The sequence below is a fragment of the Chanos chanos genome, chromosome 1, assembly GCF_902362185.1.
Source record: "Chanos chanos chromosome 1, fChaCha1.1, whole genome shotgun sequence".
Taxonomy (NCBI): Eukaryota; Metazoa; Chordata; class Actinopteri; order Gonorynchiformes; family Chanidae; genus Chanos; species Chanos chanos.
This window is the reverse complement of record NC_044495.1, coordinates 57,148,124-57,162,152: the sequence shown is the minus strand read 5'-3', so window position 1 is coordinate 57,162,152 and position 14,029 is coordinate 57,148,124. Positions and strand designations below refer to the sequence as shown.

Below are 14,029 nucleotides of genomic sequence, written 5' to 3'. Positions count from 1 at the left end.
ACACAAAAAACGTAGGGAGTTTGTAGTCAGGCCGTTCGGGGCTCACGACTCAGCTAAGTATTTAATTAGTGCCAGCCTTGGCTAATCTCTACTCCTCCCCCCAATAGACGGAACACACACACACACACACACACACACACATGTGACCCGTTCACTGATCGGTGGTGGATTATTGGTGGTGGATTACCGGGCCTCAGAATGCCTCACCACATGGCTTTGAAACAGAGGAAGACTTGTGTCTACAAGGCACAAGAGGAAGTGTCAGAGCAACAGCAGGCTCCCTGCTTCATTCACATAGTTGACTCACATTATAATTATAAGTAATTACATATAATCGATTATAATTAAATGCATCGCTTACGTCAGACAGATAAAAGCATAAATGTAAGGATAAGTTACAGTGAATGCACCTTCACAAGTAAGAATTTTTTTCTAATGATGTGATGCAGTTCCAGTTTTTTTGTTTTTTCTCCCCAAACAACAGCAGAAGTTTTTCATTATGGATGTTACGTCTGCTTTCTGATTGGCCGAAGCGATGCCAAAATGGAGAGGGTTAATTGAGTGTGTGATTATGTTTTTGTGTTTATCCTTTTTTTTTTTTTTTCCTCCTCCTCCAGCCATATGTAACCATGGCGACCTTGCTGAAAGCTTAAAAAAAATGAGCTTGTTGGGCTTGTGGAAGCTGTATTTATGAGAGAGAATTCAGAACGTAGAGACTGTAAGGTCATGTTGAATTTCTGCATGCATGATCAATGAACACAGCAAGACAGAGAGAAAGAGAGCGAGAGAGAGAGAGAGAGAGAGAGAGAAAGAGAAAGAGAGACCAGAGTGATTCTGAGATAAAGGAATACACTCACAAAGTAATGCTGATACTGTGAGTAGATTAGAGTGGCTAATTTTTGTCTCGATATTAGTATAATCCGTCTCATGTGTCCGGAACAGTGTACCACACAGGGTCAAGTGAAGCTAAGAGAGAGGACTGACTGTCACTCCCTCTGTGATGACAGAACTTACTGAGTCGGTCGATGGTTAAAAACTAAAATGAGCACATAAAATGGGGCCCATGCGTGTAGGCCTAGGGTGGACTGCTGGGGGTTTTAGAGATTAGTTAAAGATAACACTTTGTACAACAAAGCAGTATGAGACAGTTATGCGAGATACGTGAATTGCCTGTGTTTAAATGACTGGCTTTGTCATGCTCTGCAGTGCTCTCTTTACTTTCACGTCTTGGTTATTTGCCATCGCTTCAACGCTATGAGACCTGTTATGATTTAAGTGACTTTAGCTGAAAACGACAGATGACGAAGAGACGTATAAGAGTTTATGAGCACGACCGAGCCATTCAAATGCTGCAAATACACACGGAGACTTGCTACAAAACGGAGGTGAACAGGACTATGTAACAGCGGTCCAGTGTGGACCCCTGCTGGAGAGCTCGAGAAATTATAAATTATGTTTGATCTGACATGAGGTTACAGTTCTTGCTCGTTCACCGAGGAAAAATCATGTAGAGTCGGATCCTGTGAACTGCATGTAGTGTAAGTTAATAAACCAAGCGAAACGAGCATTTCACATTAATTTCACAAGGAATTTTTCATAATCCAGCCGTGCAGTGAAGTTAGTAACACAGGCATTGTTATCACATTGGTATCACTGTTGCTGCGGTTCTAACCCCAGAACTCTCTCTCTCTCACACACACACACACACACACACACACACACACACACACACACACACACACACACACACACACACACAATCTCACACACTTCGTTAACGAGTACAAACAGTACAAACTGCTCCTTATCTCTATTAAGTCGTCATTATTAGTCATACCATGCAGCTGTGGCTGCAGTTTGATTACTGTAGTTTAAGACTGATTTTGGATTTTTGTTATTTTTGGAAATAAAAATGAATTGTTTCTTCATCTGGTTTCACTTGTCTGTCTTTACTGGCGGCTCCCTGCGCGATGAACTTTATGCCTGTGTGATCATTTCCTAGCCAAAGGAGCGCCAAAGGTTTGGTGAGGTATTCACCAGATGGCGACATTGAACTATACAAAGCTGGCGGGGGGTGGGGGATGAGTGGTGGGGGTTGCGTGTAACTGCACTGTTACCACAAGAGGGCGACTTCTTCAAAGGACAACTCTGGGGTGGACGACGAGGTTAAGATGGTTTCAGTTGCGACAATGATCCGAGACAGCAGATGAACAAAAAGTGTGAATTTTTGTATACACACATGTATGGTGGTGGCAGCATAGCTGAGACTTACAGTATTTTTTGACATAAGTTTGTAATGTGATCATTTTTTTAAACAACTGCTGGACGCGAATTGTTGAACATCTGAGGTAATGTTCTACAATCTCGTGATTTATAAGCTAGTTATATTCTGTCGCTCATTATGTAATGTTTGTAGGTAGCGTGACAGCTACACAGTTATACCGCTTTATAGAGATAGACCTACACTACATATTGTGCTGTAGACAGATAATTTGGGGAGAGAGAGAGAGTTCATGTCTTCAGTCCCTTTGACACAGTTGTCTTGGAGAGAAAAATAATTAATATTGCTCTGTAGAAGTGATGGTGAAGTGTCTTCTGGAAAATGGGTTTTATTGAGTGGAGTGAACCGAAAAGCTCATCCAAAGGTGAGTAATTTCTATCCGTATCGATCTCATAAGACCTACATAATTCAAGACTTTGAAAACAGAATATTGTGTTCCAGTGGGTAGAGCACTCTGTCTGTCTACAAATATAGTCAAGTAACCTTATTGAGACCGAGCCTTGAATTACGAACAGAGATCTAACGGCCTTTAGATCTCGCGGTCATTAAGGGGCTTTATGACGACTGACAATAACACCAGAAAGTAATAGGCCTAGCTATTCTCTGCCCTATCTAACGAATGCCCTGAGATGTACCCTTTTTCGCCCAGATATTTCTGCGACTTCACTCCTTTCGAAAGAATATTAAACCCTACACGACTCTAACGGTCTGGTGTCAGCGAGATGAATATGAGCTACTCCTCACGAGACCTGATACTTCAAATCTTTCGTACTATTTCAGCCAAAGGGATTCTTTTTTCTTCTCCTCAATGTCGCCTTAGGCTTGCTCACTGAGATATCAGCCTAGGTATTCTTTACGCCTGAATTCATGGCAAAAGTGTTATACGGATAAAATATTTCTTTTAAGGCTGCTAATGTTGACAAATGGCTATTTATGCATTTTTAAGGCCATCCCCCAAATTCAGTTCAGTACACCTTTACATTATCATCAAATGTTTTTTCAAATGTATACCCATATTATCTTTATCTCTGACTTACACAGATTGCCAGATGCTTTAAAACCAAGCCAAAAGTAAAAGGAAACAAGAAGATAATAATATGGTTACTCAAAGTTAATTAAAACTCAAGGATACACGTTAAGCCTGTAATACACATTAATTTGTTTTTTTTTTAAGGTGTCCTGTTATTCATTGCTTAAAAATGCATGAATAATATGAAGTGCTTGGCAAGGAAATAACTTGCTCAGTATGCCTTGGTAACAATCAGAGGATGGACAGACAGACAGACAGAACAAAATGTCCAAAAAGAGAAAATTCAAGTGATACTTAAGTGTCATTAAAACAAGTACTATTGAGATAAAAGGCTCTCAATGATGAATGCCTCTTCATTGCATGTTAAATACCCTCAAATAACAGAGTGGAGGAAAGAGTGACAGAATGGTGCCAGCCGGAAGAGAATGTAATGGACACACTTATCTTTCCCTGAGCGAGAGAGAGAGAGAGAGAGAGGAAAGAGGAAGATGAGAGATGAACTGAGAGAGGGAGAAAAAAGAGACAAATATGATAAGACTTAGTCGGGATGGGCCGTGTGGTGAAAGAGATAGAGTGTCACAAAGTGAAGGAGAGATTAGGAAGTTTAAAGAAAGAACATATGAGGAATAAAGAGAGAGAGAGAGGGAGAGAGAGAGAGAGGAGAGAGAGAGAGAGAGAGAGAGAGAGAGGGAGAGGGAGAGAGAGAGAGAGAGGGAGAGGGAGAGAGAGGGGGGGAGGAGGAGAGAAAGAGGAGTCTGAGTCATTACTTGGTATTCTCTGGGGGCCAAAGGATTAGCATGCTGGGGCAATGGTGTGCTATAGAGCTGATAACTGTCACCATGCCTGATGGGAGACTTGCTGCCTTGTGACTGTGCCTGTGCCTGTGTGTGTGTGTGTGTGTGTGTGTATGAATGAAAGGAGAAAAGCGATGCATGTGGGAAAGGAGGGAAAGATGAGTGGGGGTGTAATGTGTCAGCTCTTTGGTGAGGGGGAGGAATCAGATTTTTTTTTTTTTGGTTTTGAAAGCTAACAAGCATCCTTTTCTCTCTTTCTCTCTCTCTCTCTCTCCTTCCACACTGAGACCTGAGACAAGTCCAGACAAACAAAGAACCCCCCCCCCCCCCCGAAAAAAGCCATGTTCATTTAGTTTGATGCAAAAAAGCAGAAAAAACAAACAAGCAAACAACCTGCCAGTTTTTCCCAACTCACAGCCAACGGTTCCACCAAATCTTTCCCTTCATTTACATTCACCTGACAAGTTACGACCTTAAAACCCAGCAGCTGTCGCAAAAATATAGACTGCCACATTTAAGACATCAAGTATCTTTTCTCTCACAGAATACGACTCATCATTCTCTAATAAACCGTTGATAAGTGTTGAGAAAAAAAAACAAACAAAAATCTAACAAAGCCTCTTGGATGTTCAGTCTGGTGACTTTGAAGGAGCAGTAATTGGCTGCCTCTTTTGACTGCTTGTTGACGTATGTGCATGTGTTGACCCGCCGTTGGGGATAATGTATGTAAAACAGCACGTGCCTGCTTATCGGCTGGACATCGGCCGTCCCAGCGGGCCTCTGTCCCATTATCATGCTGAGGATTTATACAAGCCCATTCACCTGCTGTGCAGTCAGGCTGCAGAGCTGCTGTCTGCTACATAAAACATCGCAGCTTGCCCCCCAGACCAAAACTGACACAGACAGTCGATATGAAGAATATCATTTAGATATACGGGTCTGTGGTTCTGTCTGGGTTTTTTAAAAAAATTTATTTATTTTGTAAAGACTTTGTGTGAGCTGTTTGTGTGTTGGTTGGTTGATTTGTTGTTTGTTTACTTTTTTGTTTTGTTTATTTTGTGTGTATGTATATATATATATATATATATATTATGTTTGTGGATTTTGGGAGGATGTGTTGCCACATTGTAGACTGTGTGCATTATTGACTCTAAGTGTATCTGACCTTTCATTGCAAGTGATTTTTGAGGGTGTAGTGTTCATATTAAATTAGATTAGTCTCTCTCTCTCTCTCTCTCTTTTGCTCTCTCTCACTGTCTCTGTCTTTTGCTCTCTCCCTCTCTCTCTCTTTGTGTGTGTGTGTCTGAAAGGAAGAGAATTACGAGTATTAGATTAATGATGGGTAATTGGGTATTTATGGGTATGGGTAATTATGTTTTTTTCAAAATGACGTATTTGGCTTTCTATCCATAGGCACAGAGTCTCTCCGTATCCAGAAATTTACAGTGTATGTTGTAAGACTTTAAGACTCTTCAAATGAAAGCATCATTCAGAAGCACGAGTGACAACACGCGAAAGACCACCAGCACGCAAACAGCACGGCAGTCGTTCAAAAGGGTTCATACATTTATTCAAAATAAATAGAAACTGTACAGTAAATACACACAATAAATCAAAACTGCATCTGTGACTTCCTCCGAAACCCACATCCCCGTTCATTCATGTGATTATCTGTGATCATCTGGACTTCTGTGATGTTCTCAGGAGGAAATTAGTTTTAACAGCTATGGAAGGCAGCAGAGACGCGCTCAATTTGGACTCTCGGCGAATGGATTCTTAACTCGAGGAAGCTCTTGAGTATTTATTTATTTTTTTAGCAGGCAACAGCATGTAATGGGTTTTGGACTCATTTTCAGGCTTGATGTATCTCCAGTAGACGAAAAAGATAATTTAATCCTTTTTTTCCACAATCCTCCCGTCAGTTTAGTAGTTAGACCACTCGAAGGGGTGTTGTACAGCCGGCACCAAGACTCATTGTGACTTAGCGTTGTATTTGGCTTAAGTGTTGTACATTCAGAAAAAAAAAAATATCATTAGCATTCAGAGTTGTTTTTACACTGCAGTTACACTTTCCCGTTTCGCATAATCCGTCAAACTCTCAGCGGCAAGAAATATGTTGTTATTATGTTAATCTGTTATGTTAATCTGTACAAAAAATGAAACATACATGTGAGGAATTCAGGCATACAATTGGAAAGCAGATTATTTTGGAGGCTTTGGAAGATACATTCTAAGGGAAGACCTTTTTAGCATATTCTGTTCAATGCAGGTGCATAGGGGGGAAATGAGAAAGTTCTTTGTTCACTTGTTTGATCACAACCAAACAACAACAATAACAACATCAACAACAACAAAATGACTGCATTGTACTACTAAGAGCTCTCTTTGTAACTGAGTATTAATGTGTTTCTATAGATGATGTGCATATGGTGTTTGTCTCTTTGTTTAGCGCTCTGTTAAAAAAATGCCTCCCAGCGGTATTCCGTTAACCTGTCAGTCAAAGGAGTGCACTAGTGTGCGCAATGCGTGCGCGCACTCACTCACACACACACACAAACACACACACACACACACACACACACACACACTCACTCATGTTCCCAGAGACGTTTAACTCATATGACATCTCCATCCAAGTATTGACTGTATTATTATCACAGAGAAAGACAACCCTGTAACTATCATTATAGTGTAACTCTAGGCACATCAAGTTATGAGGGTATCAGTGTTTTTATGTGCAAAACACATATGTTCCCAAATAGTGAACTTCACTGGTATTCATTCATTGTGTTCAAGTGCTCAGTTGTAAAATTGCTTTGGAAATATCTTTCTTAAACATGCGGTAATAAATATCCGAAAGGCTTGTCGATGGATACCAACAAGGCTATTCCGTGTTACCTCTGGGATATGTTTCAAACCATCGTGACGTCGGCTTTTACCGTCCACTACGCGTGTCGTGTCTAGTAAGCAAAGCATAATTGAAATTTCCTATACAAAATAGTTTGAGGATTAATTATGAATGAGTACGACCATAACATTTTATACTAAAAGAATGCACAAAGACATAGACAGTCTGTAGCGTACATATGATTGATTTGCAGCAGTAGGACAGTTTCTGTAGTGTTTTTTTTTTTTTTTTTGTGCAAGCAAGACTGTTGAAGAATGACTCGTAGCTTTTAAATTAGGCTGTGTCTAGAGACAGTCCTCTCCGCTCTCCAGTGCTCTGAGTGTCACGGCGTTGAAAAGAAGTATCCCCTCTGTTTTTTTTTTTTTTTTTGTATTTTTGGAATACTTTTCTTTAATACTTTTACATTCAACACATCGCTGCTTCTCATTTCATTTCTTCCATTAGGTTCTTAGTGGTGTTTACATGTTGTACATACCAAATTGTATTTAATGCAGTTTAGGGCTTAATCTTTAGTGTGTCAACGTGTTTTTTTTGTCGTTGTTGTTGATTTTGCAAGGCTTTTTGATTTTCCTCCAAACATGGCTGGTTCTCCTCTTATCTCTTTGACTCTTAAGCTCCCTGTGCAGTGATAATGCATGTTGTGATGATGGGTTTCAGAGAGTTTAGAGATGCACGTAGTCTTGGCATGTCATGCTAGTCAGGGACAAAGTCCCAGAGCATCTTTTAAAAAGACTGAAACTGCTTTGAAAATGGCCAAATGTTTGTTAACCTCTGAATGGTTCTGTCACTCTGATATCTTTGTAGAAAGGCATCTTAGGTTGTCTTAGAAAAAATAAATCTTAAGACTTTTGAGTTGGTCTTGACACACCGGACTTACTCCCAATTCCGTACCAGTGTTCAAATGAATCAGCAGCTCCGCTAACAACAGTTTCATCTTGAAACATTGATATAATGTGTGACATGTGTCTAATGTGTAATGTGTCTTTTTTCTTTTACCCTCATGTTACAAATATATATATATATATGTATATATATATATATATATTACAACTGATTAGTGAAATTCCGTGGTGTCCTCTCATGTCCGTGGCTGAAATACCATCATAGTAAAGCTGTTCTATGCTCAATCTGAACCTCCATATCTGTGAACTCATATCTCAGCAGTGATAATGGAATCATAATGGAATCTGCTCCCATTCCTGACCTTGTATCTCTATGGCAACCATGACATTATAGTGAGTAATCCTGTAAGGGTCTCTGTGGTGATTATGACAAAGTGACACTGCCAACACATTGTGACCTCATATTTCCGTGGCAACAATGTCTTCATAGTGAAACTTAGAACTGTGCACGTCTATATCGAGCTCTGTTCTCTTGTCCATCTCTACGGTCAGTTCTTGTAGGATCTTCTCTAGGTCCCGGTTCTTTCTGTGCATCTGCAAGTAGTTATACTGCAACTGCTTCTGGTACCTTATTACTTTGTCCTTCTCCTTATTCCATGTTTGCCTCTCATGTTGGAAGCTGCTCATCATCTTGTCTTTCTTTTGTTTCTCTTCTCTTAGTTCTCCTCTTAGTCTCTCCACTTCCCTCTTTAGGGCATCTGTATCCACTGATTGTTCACTCTGGTTTGGGTTCCTGTTCTCAGCTGATCCCTCCTGATCAGCCATTTTGGCTTTGCCACTCCCATGGACTTCCATTTTGGCTCGGCTAATTTGTAGTTGCAATCGTTCTTCCTCTAGCTTAGCTCTCATGTTCAGCAATTTAAGTTGTTCGTCTTTTGCCACGGCTAGATCCTGCTTCATGTTCTTGATATCCATTTCTAGTGTACCAACCTTCTCTCTTAAGAGGTCTGCTTCATTCTTCTTTCTCTGAAGTTCATTCTGGCAAACCTGAGGTAAAGATCAAATAAAGTTTCAATGAAAATACCCAAAAATCAAACGTAGGCAAGGTGACAACTGAGATTTTTGCAACAATCACAAATGAACTTTCAAGTGGACAGGTACCTCAGCCTCAGTGCTGCGAGCGCGGAGACCTTCCTCCTGCTCTTTGTTTTTCTGTTCCAGTTCCTCCATTTTACTCCTGACATCTCTGAGCGAAGCTTTGAGGCTGACAATCTCACTCAGCTTGTGTCCTGCATCTGCTTGTGAGTCTTTCAGCTGTTGCTTCAGCAAGGAGATCTCACCTGACTTCTGGCACACCTATAAACAAAAACACATTGCAGTTACAGATGGAGTAACCTTTGACTCACACTTTTTATAGATTCTGTGCAGAGAAATGCCTTCAGATGTACTCAATTATCAATGTGTTTATTAACAGTTGTTACATATAAGCATAAACAAACCTTAAATTCATATTTTATGTACTTAGGGTTGTCAAACATTCTCAGGGTTTATTGATCTTCCAGCCAGAACGACCTTTAAAAGAACCTAGTTCTAGTTCTAGAAACACAAGACATTGAGCAACTGAATCTTGTGTGTGGGAAACAAGTTGGAACTGAGGGTAGCTCTCCGCGAGTTCGGTTAGCTTCCACCGCTATATACTACACCAATGAAATGTTAAATTTGTCTTCATTAAATTTTTCTGACCTCCCATTGAGTTTCCTCCAGTGTTGGTGCTAGCTGTGTCTGCTGGCGCTCGCAGTTTCTTAGCTTGCTCTCAGCAGCCTCCTTGTCCCTGGTCAGCTGATCCACCTCCTCCTGTAGCCGCTCTTTGTCCTGCTGAAGCTGGATGACTTGGAGCTGTAGGAGCTGCTGGGCTCTCAGGGCCCTCTGGGACACCTGACAGAAGCACTGTCATTTAAGGTTTGCTTGTTTATTACTTGCATCGCTAGTGTTTGCTTGGCTGCCTAGGTAATAAGTCTAAAAATCCAAACACATTGTCTTGCATCAGACAGCTTCGAAAGCTATGTTGCATCTCTTGGGGTTTTACCCTGTAAGTGAATTAACTTCAGTCACATTGGATCATTCGTGAATGTTTTTACAGGTTGCGATGCTCAAAACAGTAATTTCATTTATTTTTATAGATGTTTCACAAATATTGTCAGGCATTTTCATAATGTAAACTGTAAATCACTGGTCAACTTGACTCCTCAGCACAGAGCTTGCGTAACTGACCTGACGGAGCTTGGTGGAGCAACGTTGTTTGAGTCCCTCCATCTCTTCCGCACAGTAACGTTGCTTCTCCTCAAACAGCTGGCACGTGTCAGACTCCTTCTCCTCGAAGGTCGTCTGCAGCTCCGCCAACTCTGACTCCCTTTCCAGAAGCTTCCTCTCCAGCTGCTGGATCAGTGACTCATCCATGGAGATCGGTGACCGGACGCAGCCACCTGATGTCGTAGGGTCCGTTGGTCCTGGTTCCGAAAACAGCTCCTGTGGTTTGGAGAACATGCTAATCTGGGGCTCAGTCAGAGAGACAGGCACCACAGCAGTTGTCGTATCCCTGTTTAGGCTCATTGCTGAGGTCACACTCTCTCCGAGCAAACCAACAGACTTTGCACTGGAGCTTGCTGTCCCGTTAGATCCACAAGTACCATTGATCCAGTTCGTCCCATTGATCCCGTTTGATCCACTAGTTCCAGTCATCCAGCCGGATCCGCTGTTCCCACCTGCCCCATTCACGCTGCTGTGTTGTTGCTGGGCCAAACCCATGTTTTGGGCCGAGCCCCCGTGCCTCACTAAGTGACCCGTGGAAGTGCTGAGGTTGTCCATCTGACTGCTGCCACTCGTGCTGTGGGTCGGAAGACTGGACATCGAGTTGCGGCCTGAGTCGGAGAGAGTCGCGGAGCCGGCTTCTTGTTTGGGATCGCTCGGCTCTTTGGAGTTGAGGCTGACGCCTATGATCTGGTTCAGGTTGTTATGGGTCTCCATGGAAGAACTGGTACTCCTAGGAAGCACAGGCTTAAAGGCAGTGGGCCGGATCAAAAGCTTCTCTGCATTCTGATGGGAAAAAAAAAGGAGAAAACCAAACAAAAACATGAAGACAAACATTATGGACGTAAACGTGACATATTCGTCCAATTTGTGCCGGTTTTGACCGCGGACATAAACGATTAAGAGAAAAAACAACGCCCAGCGTTCCGTCATGAGTATGAGATTACTTATTAAATATGTGTTATTTTACCATAATATATCATTATAATTCGACACGGGCCTACTACTTCATCACTTTCCTGTGTGGCCACCATGATGTCTACATCAGTGTAAGAATCTGACAGCGACACGGCAGTACACAAGTTTAGAATTCTATCCCCCAATCCTCTCTGTCTCTCTCTTTATATCTTTTCCACTTTTCCTTCCTTCTTTTTTTTTTTTTTTCTTTTTCCTCAAGTCATCTTCTTGCCTTCTGTCCTGCCCGGGAGAAGATGGATGACTCTCCGCTCAGATATTAATAATGTGTGTCACCGAGGCGTGAGGGGCTGCACAAGCCGATTCAGCATTCCTGTTCTGTGACTTCATGGCTAAAGGATGAGCAGGCTCTTTGCTCTGGATCAGGTCCTCATAAAGCAGGCTTTTGAGATACAGCCACTTGCATAACTCTGTCACTGGACCAAGACCCTCAAGAGATCAAGGCATTCTTACCTCGTCAATCTCAAGGCTTAATTAAATGGATCAGACAACACTAAGCCCTTAGCGAGAGGCTTTGGGCTTACTGGGCACTGATTTGACATCCACTGTACTTGACTGCTGTTTGCTTTTGAGCGCAAATATCGTCAAAAGTAGGTCACGAGCCATATTTGTGTTATGCAATTTTTTTGATATGCTGTATGTGCGAGACGTTATGTGTTCCGCTGTTATCCCTACATGTCCCTCATGCAGTGCAGAATAAGTAAATAAATAAATACATAAATAAATACTCTTGTCACGCATTCATTTGGCAGTAGAACAAGCTGCCCTTAACCCAGGCTGACATAATTACCATTTTGCTGAAGTCTGAAACACACACACACACACACACACACACAAACATTTTTTCTCTCTCTCTGTCTCTCTCCACAAATGTATATGTCTCACCTTCTCCAGCTTTCCAGAAAGAGGAACCAGCTCTGGAGGAGTTCCTCTCCGTGCGTTCAGGTCGTCTGTTCCTCCCTCCGGTTCTTCCAGCGTGCTGTTTCTGTGTTGACTAACATGGGGCTTGTTATTGCTGACCTTTATGTAAAAGAAGTCGTCATTCTTGCCAGACTGGAAGATGGCTTTGGAGTTGTTGTTGGTCGCACTGGTGTCCTGAGAAAAGCCATACCTTAGTAGGCCCGTTTTTTTTAAATGGTGTCCTTTTTTGAGTTTGTGCTGTGAGGCTCTGCAGTGTTTGCTATGGAGACTGTGTCCTGATATCAAACTGCTGACACTACCCATGATTCCCAGGACATTAGAAGAGAGCAGGTGGGTGTGACGTCAGCAGCTGCACAATTACGGAGTGCTTCGACTGAGGAGGGAGACGTGTTGAATGGATTCATAGCCTTAAGAAGAAATCCTTCCTGTTCTCACTAGGCAATCCTGAAAAAAAAAAAAAAAAAAAAAGTAAAGAAAACGTGAGCATGAGGATTATTGCGAAACGCTCTTGTCTTTCAGTTAACGTACAGCCCAGATACTGATTACATATAAAAAAGGACTTTATTTATCTTTTGTATTTAGTTTTTTTTTTTTAATGAAACAGATGCCCTCTGTGTGTTTGCATGTGTCTGTTTGCGTATTCGTGTATTTGCTCTCCTCAAGACCGTTACATCAAGCAAACAGGAACCATGTCTCCACACCTTGCACAGAGGGGAGATAAGGCAGTAAACCCAGACGGCTGTACCTGGGATTCCTTTTTTTTTTTCTACCCAAAGCCACTTTGGAGGCATGCTAGCACAAGTACCTGTCCCTTCCCCTTTCTGTTAGCGAAAGAGTCAAATCCCTCAACTGTCTTCTCACCGTTATCATCAGATCCGAAAACCAGCCCAACTGCAAATACATTTTTTTTTTTTGACACACCTTTATGCCTCAGACTCTAATCCTGCCAAAATTACAGCAGGAAAGACAACAGAAACTGGTTAGTTGAGCTTTGAACATTGCAACATTTTGTTTTTCCTGGACACTCATAGCAGCATTCCCTGTGAACCTCACTCAGGAATTACTATCTGTTATAGCCCATTTTCAATCTGGCCACCCCTAATTGAGTTTCTGTGTGTAATCAAAGAACACAATAAACAGGCACAGCCCTATTAGCAATAAACCTAGTTAGTGTGATGAACAATGGCTTGACTTTTTTAAACAGAACAGACTGAGGTGCCAGGTGTTTTAGCGGAAGCAGAAAATCATAAAATAGAGGAGTGGTCAGTCCAGATTTTTGACAATAAAAAGTCTATTTGCACAAGCTTTATGCTTATTACTTATATTGCAAAATACGTTGACTCCAAGCCATTTATTAACTAAAAAGGAAAAAAAAAAAACCCCACACAGGGTCACACGTGAACTGTGACCCTTTTTCCTATGACAAAAATTGAATAGAGAATATTCTGTTCAGACATCGCTATTAACACAGCCACAAACCACCATCCAAACTAGTCTGCGTGGACATAAACACATAATGTTTAAAAACAGTTTGTCTCTCTGTTTTGTAGTAAGAGCACAGAGCATAGTTAGCATATCAGTGCTAATCAAACTATCGATTTCCTCTGAATGAAAAGACCAGTTGAGCCACATGCAGAAATATAACATGGTGTCTGTGGCCCCATATGTCAGCGTTCATGATATGTTGTTCAAGAAATCCTCTGGGGAAATGTGGGACCCCCCCCCCCCCGCCCCCGGCCCTGTCAATCATCTGAATCAGTGCCGTGAATCTCTTGCTAGCTAATCAGTCCGTCTTTATGCGTGTCGTAGCCCACCTGGGCCCCCCCCAGTTGAAAAGCATACATTACGTATCCTAAATAGCAAAATGATGTGCTATCCATCTGCACCCCTTACCCCCCCTGCCTCCTGCAAGGCTGATCAAATACACAGTGCATGGTCTATACGAACAAAAGAACTGTGAGCATGTGTCTT

The 14,029-nt window shown here is 41.8% G+C and overlaps 1 protein-coding gene across 1 annotated transcript; it reads right to left on the bottom strand.

The window, feature by feature from the left end:
• Positions 1 to 8,314: 8,314 nt before the first annotated feature.
• Positions 8,315 to 12,361, bottom strand: lzts1 (leucine zipper, putative tumor suppressor 1). Its single transcript, XM_030786526.1, has 5 exons — positions 12,023 to 12,361; positions 10,127 to 10,948; positions 9,599 to 9,790; positions 9,017 to 9,211; positions 8,315 to 8,902 (listed from the first exon to the last, which is right to left on the bottom strand). The coding sequence occupies exons 1-5, from the start codon at positions 12,359 to 12,361 to the stop codon at positions 8,315 to 8,317; spliced, it is 2,136 nt and encodes a 711-aa protein (XP_030642386.1).
• Positions 12,362 to 14,029: the final 1,668 nt, after the last annotated feature.

What these genes read in the sequence shown, in the direction of transcription:
- lzts1 (XM_030786526.1), bottom strand. Translation starts at nt 12,361, where the DNA reads ATGGGTAGTGTCAGCAGTTTGATATCAGGACACAGTCTCCATAGCAAA. An exon ending in TTTCTGGAAAGCTGGAGAAG is followed by an intron (nt 10,949 to 12,022) that starts GTGAGACATATA and finishes TTTTCCCATCAG; the next exon opens with AATGCAGAGAAGCTTTTGAT. An exon ending in TGGAGGAAACTCAATGGGAG is followed by an intron (nt 9,212 to 9,598) that starts GTCAGAAAAATT and finishes TTTTGTTTATAG; the next exon opens with GTGTGCCAGAAGTCAGGTGA.